Consider the following 17,824-nt stretch of genomic DNA (forward strand, 5'->3'; position numbering starts at 1 on the left):
CAAACACGCTGAAGATACATAACATAAACAGCAAGAAAAATAAACAAAACACAAAATACGATTTTAACCTTGAACCAATAGTTTGAAGGAGTCCCACTTTTTGTGAAAGTTAACAGTTGAATTATTGGTGATGGAGATGTATTTATCCAAAGTATAATAAAGCTTTAAATCCAGTTTTAATAATGCAAGGAGAAACATAGTTTTGGTAATTTTTTTACAGCCCCAAAACTTTGAATCTGACATCCGATTCATGCTTGAGTCATTTCTCAGATTTCTGAGGGTTGGTGTCTACTCTTGAATGTTGTGACCAGAGATGTGGCCTTACTTAATGCGAATGGAATCTACATTCTTGTGAAAATACTGTAATTGGAAGTGTCGTGGCCAAGCATTAAAGAGCACCGAATTCAAACTCTGGTGTTTTTGATCAGCAGAGTGTGGGTTCGTATCCCCAGACGAAACACTTAACCATTGCTTCGTCCTTCGGATGGGACGTAAAGTCGTTGGTCCCATGTGTTGTGTAATTGCATGTACAAGAACCCAGTGCACTTTTTGAAAAGAGAATGGGTTCGCCCTGGTATTCCAGGCTATAGATTGGCAGGCATATTGCGCCACAATACCTTGTAAACCATTACAAGGTGCTATAGTTTAGGTCTTATTCTTTAACTCCATCCCATGTCTTGCAGTAAATACCTGGCGCTTTGTATTCTTTGGCAAAAGCCGCGTTATAAATACAGTTATTGTGGATAGAGCTTCAGAGATTAACCAGAATGTTATATTTTATTGGAAAAAAATAAAAATCTTTTTAACTGTTTGTTAGGGAGGGATTTGGAGTCTAACCTACTGTTATTGTTTATAAACAGCTTCTCTAGTGTATGGCTATTCAAACAAGTGCATTTTTTATACTACTATTTTACTTATTTCTTATTAATCCTGCCAACATAATACTGGCCTAATGGTGCAACCCCCCCCCCCCCTTCTCAAAAGACACATACAATACAAAAGATGCCTGTGTGTGTACTTTTGTGTTAACACACTGTACTCGGCAATAAATAAAAATTTATGCTAATGCACAATACAGTTAGCCACCTTCCCCAACCCTACAAAACATCATTACTGATTTGCTAGTGATTTAGACTTTTTCCAGCAACCAAACATAATTGACTGTCAATTCCCATCATAGTCAGACCCCCACCCCCCCCACACCCACCCCAACAAAAATAGTTGCTGATTTAAAATCTTTTTTAATGCCCTACTCAGTTATAAACGCATATCCAATGTCTTTTGATATTAACAGTGTCCTGTAAAAGCATTATCTCCTAATTTAAAAACAGGAAAAAAATTACGAAATTAACTCAGACAATCCCGGCCATATCTCGTTGGGCCCCCCTGCCCCCTTTCAATGTTGGTTCCATTTGCCGACTGTGTTCCGAATTACAGTCAACATTGAGCGGGGGCGACGGGCGAGGGACTGGCAGAGAGTGTTTATTGCCGGGTCAATGGGGGGTAGTGGTGTTTTGGGAAGGGAAGGGTCGTCCATCTTGACCAAATCAGATGTTAAGACGAAAGACACATTCAAAAAAGCAACCACATGTACACTATGTCTTAAGTCAAACCTTATTGGTCACACAGAGAGTGCATTGTGTTATTAGTAAACTTGAATACCCCCTGTATGGCGCTAAGCAACTCGTACGACAATGACTGGAAATTTTATTACCCTCTCTTTGGCGCTAAGCAAACGATTTTACGACTGCCTTTCTCACACTGCATATTCATGCTCGCTGAAATGGACGTCTTGACATGACTTTGATTTACTCGCTTTCACAAATAAAACATAACTATATTCATGGGTTAAACCTAAATAAATTATGTAACTTGGCTTGCATCTTTTGTTGTTCGGTATAAAGTCCATAAAATAATATAAATGAAGACATGTGTAACTCCCGAAATAGCCCGTCCAAAATCTGCATTGCCTTTTACTCTGAGGCGCGATGACGATCCCTGACACGAGCGCCTTGCGCCTGCGCACACAAATAATGTACCTGTCCAATTTAGTTGGTTGCGTTCATGTCTGACGGTTCATCACACGGTTAACCATAGCATTTTGACTGCTAACTTACCGGGAAATGTATTTTTTTCAACACGAAAATGCCATTACAGTCCACAAACAACACATAACCTGTTGTTATTTATTCAACCACCTCATTCGTTTTTTTTACACAAACTCAAACGGTTAACCCTTTAAACCAAATAGAAAAGAAAATTCATTAATTTCCTTATTTACTTTACTACGGTGAACCGTGTAAACTTGATTCAAGCCTGCAATCGTTTCTTCCAGTCAACTTGATAGCAAATACAGTATTGCCCCAAATAGCGCCCTATTGTTACCTTGTCCCATGACAGCTAACCTATTGCGGGCGTATTTCGTGTCTCATACAGAGGAATAACAGCCACCTCAGACTTGAAATCAATGTTTTGAATGTGAATGTGAATTGGAAGTGTACAGGGAACTGTTGTATCAGGAAAGGGTGGCCCAAGCATTTTGGCCGGGATTGTAGTCTCCTAAACTAAACGACAGCTAGCAGCAAGCTACATGTATGAACAGTGCACAGTACACACAGCCAGCAAGCACTGACTGAAATGAGTTTATGCCATGATGTGTGCATGTGATAGGTTCGTGCTGCACCATCCAGGCTTCGCCTATTCGATCACGTGATCACCAACAGGTCACGTAGGCCATGGCATGTGGGCCATTAGTCGTGCAGCTTGGCACAGTATCCAAGCCCCACCCAATCTATACAGTATGAAATCAACATAACAAAGGAGGTATACACTGCAGTATGGAATCCTTGTGAAATCTAACAGTTAGAGGGTTAAAAGAAAACACCTCTCTGACTTGTCTGTTTAGGCAGGTGTTGTTTTCAGACACCTGGGCCCAATTTCATAGAGCTGCTTAAGCACAAAATTTTGCTTAAGCAAAAAAATCCTTGCGTAGTAAAATTAATTTACCGGCCAAAACTCCACTCAATTGTTATGCAAAGTAAACAACAGCTAGATACAAGTCACAAGCAATGTACATGGCATGAAATTTTGGCCAGTAACATGTGTAAAATAAGCCAGCTATTTTCGTGCTTAAGCGAATTGTTCGCTTAAGCAGCTCTATGAAATTGGCCCCTGGGTATGACCCTGGTTGTTCACACGACAATTGTTCTGCCAACTGTTTCATGAGTATTACCATCTCCACATGAATTGGTAACAACCGAAATCAGCAGTTGCATTTTTTTGTAAAGGTTCAGATAAAGTGTCTAATATGACTTCATATCAGAGAGAAATATTTCATAGAAAAATGGTTTGGGTATGAGCTTCATATAATCCGTAAACTTTCAGAATAAATTTAAACAATGATGTTTTTATCCCTGACCAATCCTTTATAATGCTGTTAACTTTCAAAGTAATAACAAAAATAGCAATTAACAATATTGAAGGTTTTTATAGCGCACATAGGTGCTCAAGACACTGATTATAAATACATTTTTTTCACCCGAAAATATAGGTTATTGAAGTTAGAAATTCTTAGACCATTTAGCAGCCATTGCCAGGAACACTATAAGTGTTAGCGATAAGTGTTACTGGGATCTTTTACGTGCATTGCACAATGCATGGGACCAACAGCTTTACTTCCCATCCGAAGGACGAACCAATAATGGTTAAAGTGTCTTGCTGATAGACACTTCACACACACGTCTCACATGCGGCGACTGTGCCACGCTCACCATTTTGGTGGCAATAGGTTTACGTGTAAACGCTGCGTCGTCTAAAATGTGCGCTTCACTGAAACTCACACAGTGACATTGCCCACCAGTATAGCGCATCTTAGATTATTCTGGTGATGACGTCAGATGAATTGGGTCAATAAGGACACAAGTGTCATGACTCTTGAACCCACACTCTGCTGATCAGAAACACCAGTGCTTGAGTATGGTGATCTTAACCTCTCGACTATGATCAATTGCATTAAAACCTGTTTTTTTTTCTTTTCTGCTTGATTTCACACAGATTGCAGAAATCCTTGGGGTTCTTTTGATTCCGAATCTTCCTTCGTCACCTCCAGACGTGGAGGCATTACGGTTATACCTTCTGTTGATAGAGTCGCCAGTCTTTACGGATCCTTCACCGGAACGCTATGGAACGCTGGTTGTCCAGTTTGCTGAAGCCCTGTGTAGCCTTAAAACTGCTGGTGCTAATGTTATATGTAAGATTTGATTCTCAATTTGACTGTTCTAAGTACTACATAACAGAGATGCCAAGTCCAGAGGCCAGCTATGCGTGAGATTTTTCAAAGCTCACCACAAAGCTCTGATAAACTGCGTGCAATTTGAAGATTGTGCAAACTTTGTAGATTGCGTTTTATGTACACACGAGCATGATTTGGCAATGCATTGTCGTTCATTTTTTTTTTTTTTTTCTGGTCTGGCCCCAATGCGTGAGAAAATGGTTGCTGTGCGTGTGAGCATGACAGAGCCCAAATGTAGGTCTGACTTAATTGTAATAATAATAGTGGCTTCTAATATAGTGCTCAGGTCCTGCGTGACGTTCATGGCGCTTCAACATTATTACCCCTGGTCACTGGGCCTTAAATCATTCCTTAAACCATCTCAGCGCCCTGGGGAGTATACAGCCTGTGCCCCCAAATATGTAGCACAATCCAAAGCTAATCAATCACAAGAACCAACTCTGCCCTCACAGGTACCCATTTACCCCTGGGTGGAGAGAAGCAATTATAGTGAAGTGTCTTGCTCAGGGACACAAGTGTCACGACCAGAATTCGAACCCACACTCTGCTGAACAGAATCACCAGAGCTTAAAGGCATATTTGTTAATTACTCAAAATACACATTGGCATAAAAACTTCTTGGGAATAAGCATTAGTTCCTGTATGAACTTTTGTAATCAGAAATTATTGGGTTGATCTACTTACAAGTATAACCCTGTTCAACAACAACAAACAAATACCAATCTGTCTTTCCTCTATGCTTGTCTTAAAGGGAAGGTACACGTTTGGTAATTACTCAAAACAAATATTAACTTAAAAACTGACTAGCATTGGAGAGCTGTTGCTAGTATAAAACATTGTGAGAAATGGCTCCCTCTGAAGTAGCATAGATTTTGAGAAAGGTAATTTCTCACTAAAATAGTAAAAGACTTCTAGCCAGAAGCCATTTATTCCTATCTGAAAGCACACAAGTTCGTCCAACAAGGGTGTTTTTTCTCTCATCATTTTATCACAACTTCGATGACCAATTTAACTCAAATTTTCACAGGCTGGTTATTTGATGCTTATGTTGGGATAAACCAAGTGAGAGGACTGGTCTTTGACAATTACCAAACGTGTACCTTCCCTTTAAAGGCACTATGGACACTTTTGGTAATTACTCCAAATAAATGTTAGCATAAAAACTTACTTGGTAGCAAGCAATGAGAGCTGTTGATAGTATAAAACAATGTGAGAAAGCCCTTGTAAATATTGCTTGTTTGTACAAATATTGACTGCTTCGAGTGTTATGGTTTAAAACTTCGACTCCCGAGGTCCGCTGAGGGAAAGTGGAACGGTCCGGGGATCAGCAAGGTTGTCGTAGTTTTAACCATAGCATGAGTAAGAGCAGTCAATGTTGGTTTTATAGCACCCTAACAGATTATTTATCATCTTCGTACACATAATGTAGGTGCGTTTCAGATACACGGATGCACAACTAATTGGGTTTGAGGTGGGTAAAAAGATGTCTGGGTACCGCACGCCGTGTGATAGTCGTCGAACTATCACACGGCAAACGATGCACTATCACACTGCAAACGATTCACTATCACACGGCTGTCGTCTAGTAAAACTAAGACATATCATGTGACGCGCTCTAAACCAATTAAAAGGCAGAATATTTGTCAGGGGTGTTATAATGATTATTTGTTATTACCTCTTTGTTATGTAGCGCAATGGTGGTCGACGTTACAGCCCCGTCATCTGAATCGAATCCTGACAACCTACAAGTTGTGTATGATGGGACAGCTCAGTATGACGCCCAAGGTAGCAGATCGCCCTACCCTCAGACGGAACATCAAGACCTGCCTAGAAGTCCTGAGCAAACTCTGCAAGGTAAACCTTTCTAAATTTTCACCAAACGATCTGGGCCCAATTTCACAGAGCTGCTTAAGCAGACATTATTGCTTAAGAATTTTCTGCTGAGCAGAAATGAGCTGGATACCAGTCACAAATTGTACATGTGACATTGCAGTTTGGCTGGTAACTTTATTTTTGGTGTGCTACTTTTTCTGCTTATAAGCAGCTCTATGAAATTGGGTCCTTTGCCTAATATCATGGCTCTGCTTAGCCCTGACTTCTTCGCTACCGATCACATATTCTCTGCAAGCGCCAAATTTTTGCGCTAGCTGTGAAAGTGAAGAAAGCCGTGTAACGTGGAGTACACAAGTGTGCAAGAAAAACTTCACTGAAAACTACACTAAAGCACAGAATTTCCTGCTTCCGTATGTGCCGATTCTTTGCTTTTGGTAAGCAGTTCGAGCCATGAAATTTGGCATTTTTAGAATACTTAAATGTGTTTGAAGCCTTTTGTTATGAAATAAATGTGGATGAAAAAACATATTAAAGGTAGAATATAATGGTTCACGCAAATATGTCTAAAAATTATGTAGTTTATCTTATAACTCAAGAACTAACATTGTCCGCCATTTTATAGAACCGCATTTAACTCCATACTTGACTCCGTATTTGACTCCCAGTTTTATTTTGATGTTTTTCTTTTCCTTTGTTGCAGATGAACAGCCAAAATAATGAAATACTTCCATATTACCTTTTCTACATTAATGAGTTAACGGAGAACGTTGGAATCAGGGAGCACTTCTTAGAATGGCTGCAAAGACCCAGCGGGATGCAGGTAACGACTCGGGTCAAAGAATAAAACAATCAAGCAATCCATTCAGTGCATGGTCCCTCTGCTCAAAAGCTACCATGGGCAGTGCGATACCTCTCGTCACTAACCCCCTTGGAGGGATGGACGGAGAAACGATGCTGATTGGCCCACAAGGTTTACAAGTGTGCCATTTGATTTTTTCAAGCGTATGTGTGGCACTGTGGGATGCTTAGAACGCTCATGTGAAATGAATCATGTTTTAACATGGTCACCTGAAACTGCATCGTTATAGACCTCATTAGAATGAGAATGAGATGGACCAGATAGTTTTGACCTCTTTTGCGCATTACCAAACTAAACCATACGCATAGAGTGGATCGGCCAATGGCCTTAATAAAATGTGCCAGATTCTAGCACATTTAAGTGAACCAATTCCAGGGGATATGAGCGAGCAAGTCATGCTTGGGAAAGTGGCCTACCTTGAAGAATAGTACATTTGGGAAGCTGTCTAATTTTTTATTTTCATACAGTGCCGAGATGTCAACTTCTGTGACTATCCGTTTGTCCTGGATGCAAATGCAAAGACACAGCTACTCAAGGAGGATGCTATACTACAAATGCAGGTGAGATTTATAACATCTTCTCATGTGGCGTGTAATGGCCCAGCGGATAAGAGCACCAAACTCAAGCTCTGGTGTTTCTTATAATCAGAGTCTGGGTACGTGTCCTGGTCGTAACGCCTGTTTACTTAAGCAAGACACTTAACCATATTGCTTCATCCTTTGTATGGGTCAGAAAACTGTTGGTCCCGTGTGTTGTGTAATGCATGTGAAAGAACCCAGTGCACTTGTCGAAAAAGTCAAGGGGTTCACCCTAGTGTCCCTGGTCTGATTGGCTGCATATTGCACCACAGCACCTTGTAAACCATTGCAGGGTCCTATGTAAACGGAGTAGGTCTCATGATTCAAACAAAGTCCCACATACCTTGCAGGAAAGAACTGAATGTTGAAGCACCTTGATCATCATGAGCAATGGACATGAGCGCTATATACATGTATGAAGCCACTATTATTGTTAATGTTTACTATCGTCTTTGTTGTGTCAGTGCAAAAGTATCATAAAATAGCACTTAGGTTACAAGGTAAATTTTCTATTGTTTATGTAGCTCTGAGCATGCGCATTTCTTTCTTGACAATTGATATACCTGGTAAGTCTGCTGCCACCTAGTGTCCTCATTGCTTCCCTTTCAATAGACTGGGCTCCTGTATTTATCCGCAAGGATAAAGACAGGTCCCAGCTTCTCAGATCAGTGATTCCATTGGATACAATGATATCATTGGATAAATGCAATGACTAAAAGCTACCGTAGCTGGGCTTGATTTGATTGGTCCGAGGTCACCTCGGTTGGCCAATCAAAACACAGGTATGGAAAGCTTACTTTCTGTCGTCCGCACGTGTGTGTCCACGAGTTTGGTATAATGTATACAGTAAATGCATGGTGGATACGGTACTTGTAAGGGAATATTGTAGAAATATTGTGCCTATCTCTGTGTGAGGTCAAGGGTGAATCTACACGCCGGTTTTCGATGCTGGTCTCTGGCGTTATTCATGAGCCGTGAAGTGTGATGTTAGATGTTCAGGCTACCCATTCAATTGTTTTTGAAATGTTTCTTTGTCGTTCAGAGTGCCATTGAAGACGTCCAGCGGAGGAACTTCAGCGTTGAGTATTTTTTCGATCCCATCAATCCGTACCTCGTACTGAAAATCGATCGGAAGAACATCGTGCAGAGTGCGTTGACTGAGCTGTCACGGCAGGGCAGTATGGACATCAAGAAACCATTGATGGTGACGTTCCTTGGAGAGGAGGCCGTGGATGCTGGAGGACTCAAAAAGGTTCGGAAAGGGCTCAAATATCCTTAATGAATTTTTTTACGCACCACCTGCGGTACTTTTTTGGGTGAGAAATCCAGAAAACAAATTACAACTAATTTGCAAGTTCATGGCAGTAACTTAGCTCCAGCAAAGTAAATTGCCTTAAACTCTTGACAGTTCGATTCAGGATTCAAAAAGTCTTATAAACGCTTACACAATATTATGTTCATGGCAACCCTTGTCCTGTTTTTTCCCAAGGGCCAAATATCATGCCTGTTGCTTTTCCTTAATGACCAAGTCTGTAAGCAATTTGGCATGTATACATTTCACATGTACTCAGTGGTTAAAATCACCATAGCTTATTTAAGTAACTGCAACCAAAATAAGCACAATGTGAATAAGCACAACAGTTCTGAGAAACTAGAAAACAGGTTCACTGTTTCCTCTAAAAAGACCACTGAATTCGAAGAAAGGTGCTGTTTCTTTGTTTAGATTGTTTCTGTCAAAATCAAACCCTGCAGTCAATTTCACAAAACTTTACTCAAGTGCGTAAGTCCACTCATGCGGGATTTCTTGGGTTAATGGTGTTTAACCTTTGCAACAATTGTAGCGCGAGTGGACTTACGTAGTTGCATTCAGTTTTGTGAAATTGACGGCTAGCGGACTGCGCAAAACTTTATGCAAACCCATCATAGAATTCTTGGTGTGCTTAATTTTTGTTTAAACTCTGGATGACTGGTAAAGAGTCCCAGGGTTAATTTGTAGAATGTGTTACGATGTTTTTACCAGTCCTGTCTGTCGTCCTTTTAGGAGTTCTTTATGCTGATACTCCGTGAGATACTATCACCTAAGTTTGGAATGTTCCGCCACTATGAGGGGTTGCAGACGATATGGTTCAACAATAAGGTATTCAAATTATTCTGCATACATCACTATTATTTATTATTCTTATTATAAATTTCTGGTAACAAAACCAATGACTCAAGTGTAGATCTGCACACCTTTAAATACATTATCCTAATACTCAGTTATGATAAGTGCTATCAGAACTTCATATTAACATTAAGTTGTGTTCGAATAGAAATCATGCAGTGAATAAAATGTCCTTAGTAATATTTCAGCTTTCAACTCCTAAAAAAAAAATCTCATAACTGCAATCATAAACATTGGGTGCATTCGTTTAGCTTCCCTGGGTCGACTCCGGTGTGTGACATGTTTTTTTCCAGGACGAACGTGTGCAGATAATTGCCCACGTTCGTCCTGGAAAAAACCCCCACCACACACAGGGGATGACCCAGGGAAGCTAAACAAACGCACCCATACATTCATAAATACCTCAGACAGTTTCTCTACTCCTATTGGTGGAGAGCGCATCACATGGGGGTGTTTAAACGGTTGATAAAGACCAGTGTTAATAACCGGCTGGCTTCCGTGTGTCAGGCGCGCAAGATTATCATAGCTATTAGTAACAGCGCGTAATCTACTTCTAAGCACCCATGCGTAGTCTATTTCAAACCTCAAATTTTCAACTGTCAAAGTGTCTGTAATTGTATTTTTTTAACGTTTTTTAACAAAAAGGCATTTATGAATGGGAATAAAAGAGTAGTGACCCAGTCTTAAACGTCCGTTTAAAACCTTGCAGGGTCGTTGCTGTGGGCTAAAGGCCCTCGCAATTCGACCCTTCCGGCCTTAAACGGCCGTGTAAGAACTCGTCGCTACTTATTCCCTTATTGTTCGTACAGTAATACTCCTTCCAACAGTATTCATATGGTATGTTGACTTGCAAGGCAGTAAATAATGACTGGTAATTGTAATTATGCAGCAATAAGCACTCTATGTCCCTAGGGATAGCGTTTATGCACTGGGATTTCCTAAAGATCTATGTAATATTCAATCAATGAGCAGGGAACTGGTCACAAGCAATGCATTTGATGGTGTTTGGCTGGTTACCCAAAGCAAGACTTTAAAGTTTGCAGCAAACTGTTGCTAAACAGCTATATGAACTGTGGTCCTGTATTTTTGTGTGGAGGGCTTCACGGTAATCCCACACGGCACAATAGTAGAGTCAATACCAGGGCTGTATGCTTCGTTTTTGAAAGGGCAAAGGCACCAAGGCATTTTCTTCTTGGTAAAGGGCACCCTATGACAAATTTCTACTGTGAGCATTTCAAGGGCACCAAGGCAGTGACCACCGGACACGGAGGCAATCGCCTTCGTTGCCTCCGTGAAGTATCAGGCCTGCGATACTACAAATCTATACTCTCTTTTGTTTGGTAGAGCTTTGAAGATGGAGAGATGTTTTGCCTGGTCGGAGTCATCGTTGGTTTAGCCATCTATAACCTCACCATTATATCGCTGCCATTTCCACTGGCGCTGTACAAGAAACTACTGAAAAGGTGAGTCTTTGTCTATCATCTTCAAGATTTACTATAGCGGTACTGGGCCCAGTGTCTGGAGTTGATGTTTGAGGCATCCTTTTTGCCGGATCTGATTCACCAAATTCTGTGTCTAACCCTGCTTAATAATTGGAAACTAACATTAGCTAAAGGAGGTTGATTGAGAAGATGGCGCTATCAGAAGAAGTTTGTACACAACAGTTCTCCATATGGGGGATACATGATACAATTGGGCCCGGTTTCATAAAGCTGTTAAAGCCATTGGGCCCCTTCGATAAACAGTATTGTCCAAGGCCCACACTTCGTGTATCACAACTTCTATATCAAATAACAAACCTGTGAAAATTTAGGCTCAATCGGTCATCGGAATCGGGAGAAAATAACGGGGAAACCCATCCTTGTATCCGCGCGTTTCGCCGTGTCATGACATGTGTTTAAAATAAATCCGTAATTCTCGCTATCGAGAATTGATATTGTTTAACTGTTTTCTCAAAAAATGAAGCATTTCATGGAATAATATTTCAAGAGAAGTCTTTCACCACTACCTTCTGTAAACCCTGTAAGTTATTTGTAAATCTGTGAACTTTTAGTTTTTGTTCTGTACCGAAAGGGTCCAATGGCTTTAAGCAGAAAATACTGCTTAGTTAATTTTGTTGCTTAGTTAGTTTTGTTTTGGGCACCAGTTGCAAGAGTGTAAACTTTATGAAATTTAGTCTCTGCTAGTCAATTTTGTTGTGCTTAGCATACTTTTGTGCTTACAGGCTTTATGAAAGTGAGCCCAGGGCCCAATATCATAGAGCTGCTCAAAGTAGAAAATATTGCGTACTAAAATTCTACTTAGCGGATTAGATCCGGGTCTGCAATCCACATTTCTGGAGCTAGCGTTAACAGGTCTTACTCATCTTCTTGTTGTGTTACTCTTAGGCCAGCCCACACCCTTGAAGACTTGAAGCAGCTTGACTCCCTCGTAGCCGGCAATCTCCAGAAGCTTCTTGATATGGAGGAGGCAGAGGATGTTCTTGACCTTGGCTTGACCTTTCAGATCGCGACGGAGAACTTTGGGGAGGTGGAGACAACTGAGCTCAAACCGGGCGGGGCTGAAGTGGATGTCACTTTGGAAAACAAGTGAGTAGAACTAAGACAATTTGACTAGAGCATGACGTGAACCTAAGACCTCTGAATAAACAGGCCAGTGCTCTACCAACTGGGTCCAATCATAGAGATGCTTTCATAGACATTTTGTGCCGACTGTATGATTTTGATTCATAGTGCTGCTAATCATAAGCACCTGAAAAGGCATGCTAAGGCTGTGTTAGAAACAGCGACTTTGGCAACAGCTACGGCTAGATCAGCGCGATCTAGCTGTAGCTGTTGCCAAAGTCGCCAGTTAAGACACTACATAACCCTCCGGTGCTTACTGCACAAAAAATAATGACGTCACAATGCAAATCCATGGTGACCGCGCAAGCTGTCTGCCTAATTCTCTTGCTAACCTGTTAAGTACCTTTACCATGTTGCGAGGGATCACACCAAGGTTTTTGATTAGATTTTGTTTGTACTTGAAACAGGCAAGAGTACGTTGATCGATATGTTGACTTTGTCCTGAACACTTCGGTGGAGAAGCAATACTCATTTTTCAGCAAGGGTTTTCTGCATGTCTGCGGAGGGCGTGTCTTCAACTTGTTCCACCCTCAGGAGCTGATGGACATGGTGATCGGTGACGAACACTACGACTGGGATGAATTTGAGCAGGTGGGTTTACGACCAGGGGCCAATTTCATAGAGCTGCTAAGCACCAAAAATTTGCTTAGCATGAAATTGTTGCCTTGATAAAAAACAGGATTACCAACACAGTTTCCACATGGTTTTCAGGATAAGCAAACAACAGCTGAATACTAGTTATAAGCAATATGCAACAAATGGAAATTTGGTTGGTAAATCTTGTTTTTATCAAGGAAGAAATTTCATGCTAAGCCAATTTTTGTGCTCAGCAGCTCGATGAAATTGGGCCCAGAGTTGTAGCTAGACCAAGAGCAGAAAAGAGCACCGAACTCAAGCTCTGGTGTTTCTGTTCAGCAGAGTGTGGGTTCAAGTCCCGGTTGTGACACTTTTGTCCCTGAGCAAGACACTTAACAATAATTGCTTCTCACCAGGGGTAAATGGGTACATGTAAGGGCAGAGATGGTTCTTGTGATTGATTTAGCCGAGTAGCGCATTATTTGTTGCTCAGGCTGTATACTCCTCAAGGAGCTGAGATGGTTTAAGGAATTAATTAAATGGCCCGGTGACCAGGGGTAATAACGTTGGAAGTGCTTTGAGACGCCCTTCGGTGTGAAAAGCGCTATTTAAAAACTGGTTATTAGTATTATTTTATTAGTGGTCGGCTACAAAACAATTTTTTGTTAAGTTCACCGAGGGCAAGCGGATCATCCAAATGATTCATGTTTAATTATGGGGCCATTATTGCTAAAGTGTGTGCTTCAGACATGATGCCAGGTTTCCAAACTGTTCATGTTATGGAGGCGATGTAAAGTTGAGTGACATTTGGACTGTGTTCTTTCTCTGTGACATTTGATACTCCTTTCTGTGTCTGAGATCAATGCACAGTGAACTGATTTAATATGGGGGAAATCTGTGCTGGGCTGCACAGCGTTTTTTTTTTCTCCTTGGAATGAAAAGATCCAATTACGTTATTTTTCATAATTTGCTCTGAAAAAGTCAATTGTACAATGTAACTAAGAGAGGTTTGCAGTAACACCATGCGAATATATCTTTTGAGTACCGGTAGTTGGTTCTGAAAAGGCCAGTGGTTACCGACTCAACCTATCGAACAGTATGATGTGATTGTCTTCAGGAGGATGGTGCATAACTCGGTGTTACCGCATACTCTCTTAGGGTGCGTTCGATTAGCTTCCTTGGGTTGACCCCGGTCTGCCCCTGGTACATTCGAATAGCTTTGATGTCATTCTAGGGGCTCACCCTGGTCAGCCCCAAGTGCCCCGCTTGTGGAGGGGGTCACTTGGGGCTGGCCTGAGGTGCTAGACGTCACCACGAGAAGGTGAGTGATCGTTTGATTGGCTTATGTCAGGGGCTCACTAAAGCTAATCAAACGCACCATATGTTTAGTTCTACTTATTAATGTAGTACTCCTTATTGTGGTATTGGTTTTGCGACGTCTACTAAATGGAAAAAATATTTAGCCATACACGCGTACAAAAAATGGCATATGTGCGTCCATAAAAATGTTCTCACACAAAACTGCACGCACAATGAGACACTCAGCGTTCTCCGAGTTCTATTTCTATGGTGTTACAGCATACTCTCTCCCTCTCGCTTAGTTACTCTATACTTGTTTGATATACTACTTATTAATGTAGTATTCCTTGAGTTTAATGTGGTATTGGTTTGGATCGATACAGAGTGTTGAATACAAGGGGGAATACTACCGGAAACATCCAACAATCAAGATATTCTGGGAAGTCTTCCGAGAGTTAGTTCTGGAGCAGAAAAAGAAGTTTCTTGGTGAGTGGAAAGAAAGGTTCACAAACAGTTTTTATTATTTGTTGTTAAGATAAACTATGAATTGTCTACATGTACATGTCATTTGAATTTAAAGGCACTGGACACCTTTTGGTAATTGTCAAAGATCAGTATAAAGACCAGTATTCTCACTTGGTGTATCCCAACATATGCATAAAATAAAAAATCTGTGAAAATTTGGACCAAATTGGTCATCGAAGTTGCAAGAGAATAATGAAAGAAGAAAAAAAAAACTTGTTTGCATTAAAACAGCTTCAGGCCTTAAGTCTTTGAAAATTTTAATGAGAATTTACCTCTTTCTTAAAAACTACGTTACTTCAGAGGGAGCCGTTTCTCACGTTTTATACCGTCAACAAGCTCTCTATTGCTCATTACCAAGTCAGTTTTTATGCTAAAAATTTTTTGGGGAGTAATTACCAAAAGTGTCTAGTGCCTTTATGGAATGAAGATGTTTCAAATTATCTTCAACACTTAAGCTACTCAAATTCTTCATTAACACTCAATGGTCACAGTCTACCTTTATTCATATCTTTCTGACAGTATTCCTAACTGGGACAGATCGAGTCCCCATTCAGGGAATGAAGACGTTGCGAGCCTACATCCAGCCAGTCCGGAGCGGAGATGACTTCCTCCCAGTCGCACACACCTGCTTCAACCTCCTGGATCTTCCAATCTACAAAACCAAAGACAAGCTGAGGGACAAACTCCTTACCGCTATCGAGCACACCGAGGGGTTTGCGCTGGTCTGATGCAAGGTTTTATAGTATGGGTCACGATCGTCGCCATCTTTGAGGTGAATCAAAGGTTCAAAGTTCAAAGTTCAAGGATATACATGCAACACATTTAAAGGATTGTATCATTTTGGCTGGGTTTAAGAATGGGTTACGGTTGACGTCATCTTGGAGGTGAATCAAAGGTTCAAAGTTCAAAGACATACATGCAATACATTTAATTGATTGTATCATTGTGGCTAGATTTAGAATAGGTCACGACCGTCGCCATCTTTGATAAGAATCGAAGGTTCAAAGTTCAAGGATATACAGGCAACGCATTTTAGATCAAAAGCTCAGAGCTGAAATGAGAATTCGGTGTGTGTTGAGATTGATTGGCGAAGAGAAATTACTCGAGGGTGATCAGAAAGAAGAACACGAAACATCAAAGGCTTCATACGGTTTGCCTCGTTGTTTCTGGCAGTGGCTGCTGAATGCGCCACAGCACCTTGTAAAACACTTACAAGGTGGGATGGATACAAGAAGACAAAATACAGCCAGTCAATATAAGACAAAACTGTAATTTGTTATGCAAGGAAATTCGCTGTTGAAAGTGCCCACATAATGTGGTAAAAATATGGGCAATGACAGTTACACGTATGCCCCGGTGTTTCTGGCAGTAGCTACTGAATGCTTTGCAGCACCATGTACATGTAAAACATTACAAGGTGTTACAAATTGTTAAGGTTATTTAAATGATAGAAAACAACATAGATGTACAGCCTGTAAAATTTAAGAAATAAATGTTATTTGGTATGCAAGGAAATTCTTCATTGAAAGCGCCCCCACAAGGTAAAAAAAAAAACAATCAAATTATAGGGACACTATTGGTAATTGTCAAAGGCAAGTTTTCTCACTTGGTGTATCTCAACATATGCATAAAATAACAAACCTGGGAAAATTTGAGCTTGAATGGTCGTTGGAGTTGCCCGATAACTATGGAAGAAAAAAACACCTTTGTCACACGAAGTTGTGTGCTTTCAGATGCTTGATTTCGAGACCTCAAATTCTAAACTTGAGGTCTCGATATCAAATTCGTGGAAAATTACTTCTTTCTCGAAAACAACGTCACTTCAGAGGGAGCCGTTTCTCACAATTGCTATCAACCTCTTCCCATAACTCGTTACCAAATGAGGTTTTATGATGGTAATTAGTTTGAGTAATTACCAATAGTGTCCACTGCCTTTAAGAGAAGGGGGTATGCCCCTGTGTTTCTTGCAGTCGCTGCTGAATGCGCTGCAGCACCTTGTAAAACACTTACAAGGTGTTAAAAGTTGTATCGGTTATTTAACTGAAACCTACAGCCTGTCAGTGTCAAGTTCAAGATAAAACTGTAATTTGTTATGCAAGGAAATTCTCCATTGACAGCGCCCCCATATTATGCGAAGCGAGTTTGACATGAGTTTGACTTCACACCCTCCTTTCGCAGCGATTATTCGCAAGGGAGTAGAGCAGAGCTTAACTGCTGCGAATTGTTCCTTGCGAATTTGTGACGTCAAGATTCGCTTCGCATTCGCATTCGCAGGAAGTATGAACCAGGCTTAATGGTTACACTTGCTTAGAGAAGGGGTTAGTTGCTCCTGTGTTTCTGGCAGTGGCTGCTAAATGTGCCACAGCACCTTATTAACCCTTACAAGGTGTAACAAGTTGTTATTACGGGAATCAATGTGTGGTGAAGAGGTTTTCAACTAGTGGTTTAAACCCGCGCCGAGGCCTGGACTTGATAATTTTACCGGGACGAAGTCGAGGTAAATTATCAAGAACCAGGCCTCGGCGGGTTTAAACCACTAGTTGAAAACCGTTTTAACACACTTTGATTCCCATTCATAAATACCTTTTCAATCAAAAAACATCAACACTTTTTGGTCAAAAGGTAAAATAAATGCAAAATTTTTCATTGTTCAATGATTTCTTTCAACACAACACCCCTCCAGCTATGAAATGGTTAGGCCCTCGGGTAAACATCTCCTTATAAGGAGATGCTGTGCGCGTCGCGTGATGTGGCACAACTGTTTGAGCCGTTGCTCTCGACCAATAGGAATGAAGAAATTGTCTTATACGTGCAGGTGCAAGCGCGCATGGCACGCCCATGTTATAACACTTTTTACTGGTGTTATATCATCCGTTCAAACAACACCTCGTGATGCCCTCTCGACCAATCAGAATGGATAAACTGTCTTAGGTATTTATGAATGTGATTTAAATGCTACACAAAAACAACATACAGCCAGTCAGATTTTGGACAACAAATTGTAACTTGTTATGCAAGAAAGTTTGCATGGTAAACAAAAATGGAAATGGCTGGAAACCAAGGATTTTTGCTATA

At 40.8% G+C, this 17,824-nt stretch overlaps 1 protein-coding gene across 1 annotated transcript in view; it reads left to right on the forward strand.

Moving 5' to 3' along the window:
• The window catches only part of LOC117303935 (probable E3 ubiquitin-protein ligase HERC4), a 31,436-nt gene extending 15,090 nt beyond the window's left edge, over positions 1-16,346 (forward strand). Inside the window, exons 2-12 of the mRNA XM_033788401.1 lie at positions 4,054-4,249; positions 5,982-6,145; positions 6,825-6,944; positions 7,451-7,543; positions 8,604-8,813; positions 9,603-9,698; positions 11,070-11,188; positions 12,113-12,313; positions 12,757-12,940; positions 14,608-14,710; positions 15,269-16,346. Of these exons, the coding sequence (XP_033644292.1) occupies positions 6,047-6,145; positions 6,825-6,944; positions 7,451-7,543; positions 8,604-8,813; positions 9,603-9,698; positions 11,070-11,188; positions 12,113-12,313; positions 12,757-12,940; positions 14,608-14,710; positions 15,269-15,477 (1,434 nt within the window). The 5' untranslated portion in view covers positions 4,054-4,249; positions 5,982-6,046 and the 3' untranslated portion in view covers positions 15,478-16,346. The remainder of the gene's footprint in view (positions 1-4,053; positions 4,250-5,981; positions 6,146-6,824; positions 6,945-7,450; positions 7,544-8,603; positions 8,814-9,602; positions 9,699-11,069; positions 11,189-12,112; positions 12,314-12,756; positions 12,941-14,607; positions 14,711-15,268) is intronic.
• Positions 16,347-17,824: the final 1,478 nt, after the last annotated feature.

Source organism: Asterias rubens, chromosome 20 (assembly GCF_902459465.1).
Source record: "Asterias rubens chromosome 20, eAstRub1.3, whole genome shotgun sequence".
Classification (NCBI taxonomy): domain Eukaryota; kingdom Metazoa; phylum Echinodermata; class Asteroidea; order Forcipulatida; family Asteriidae; genus Asterias; species Asterias rubens.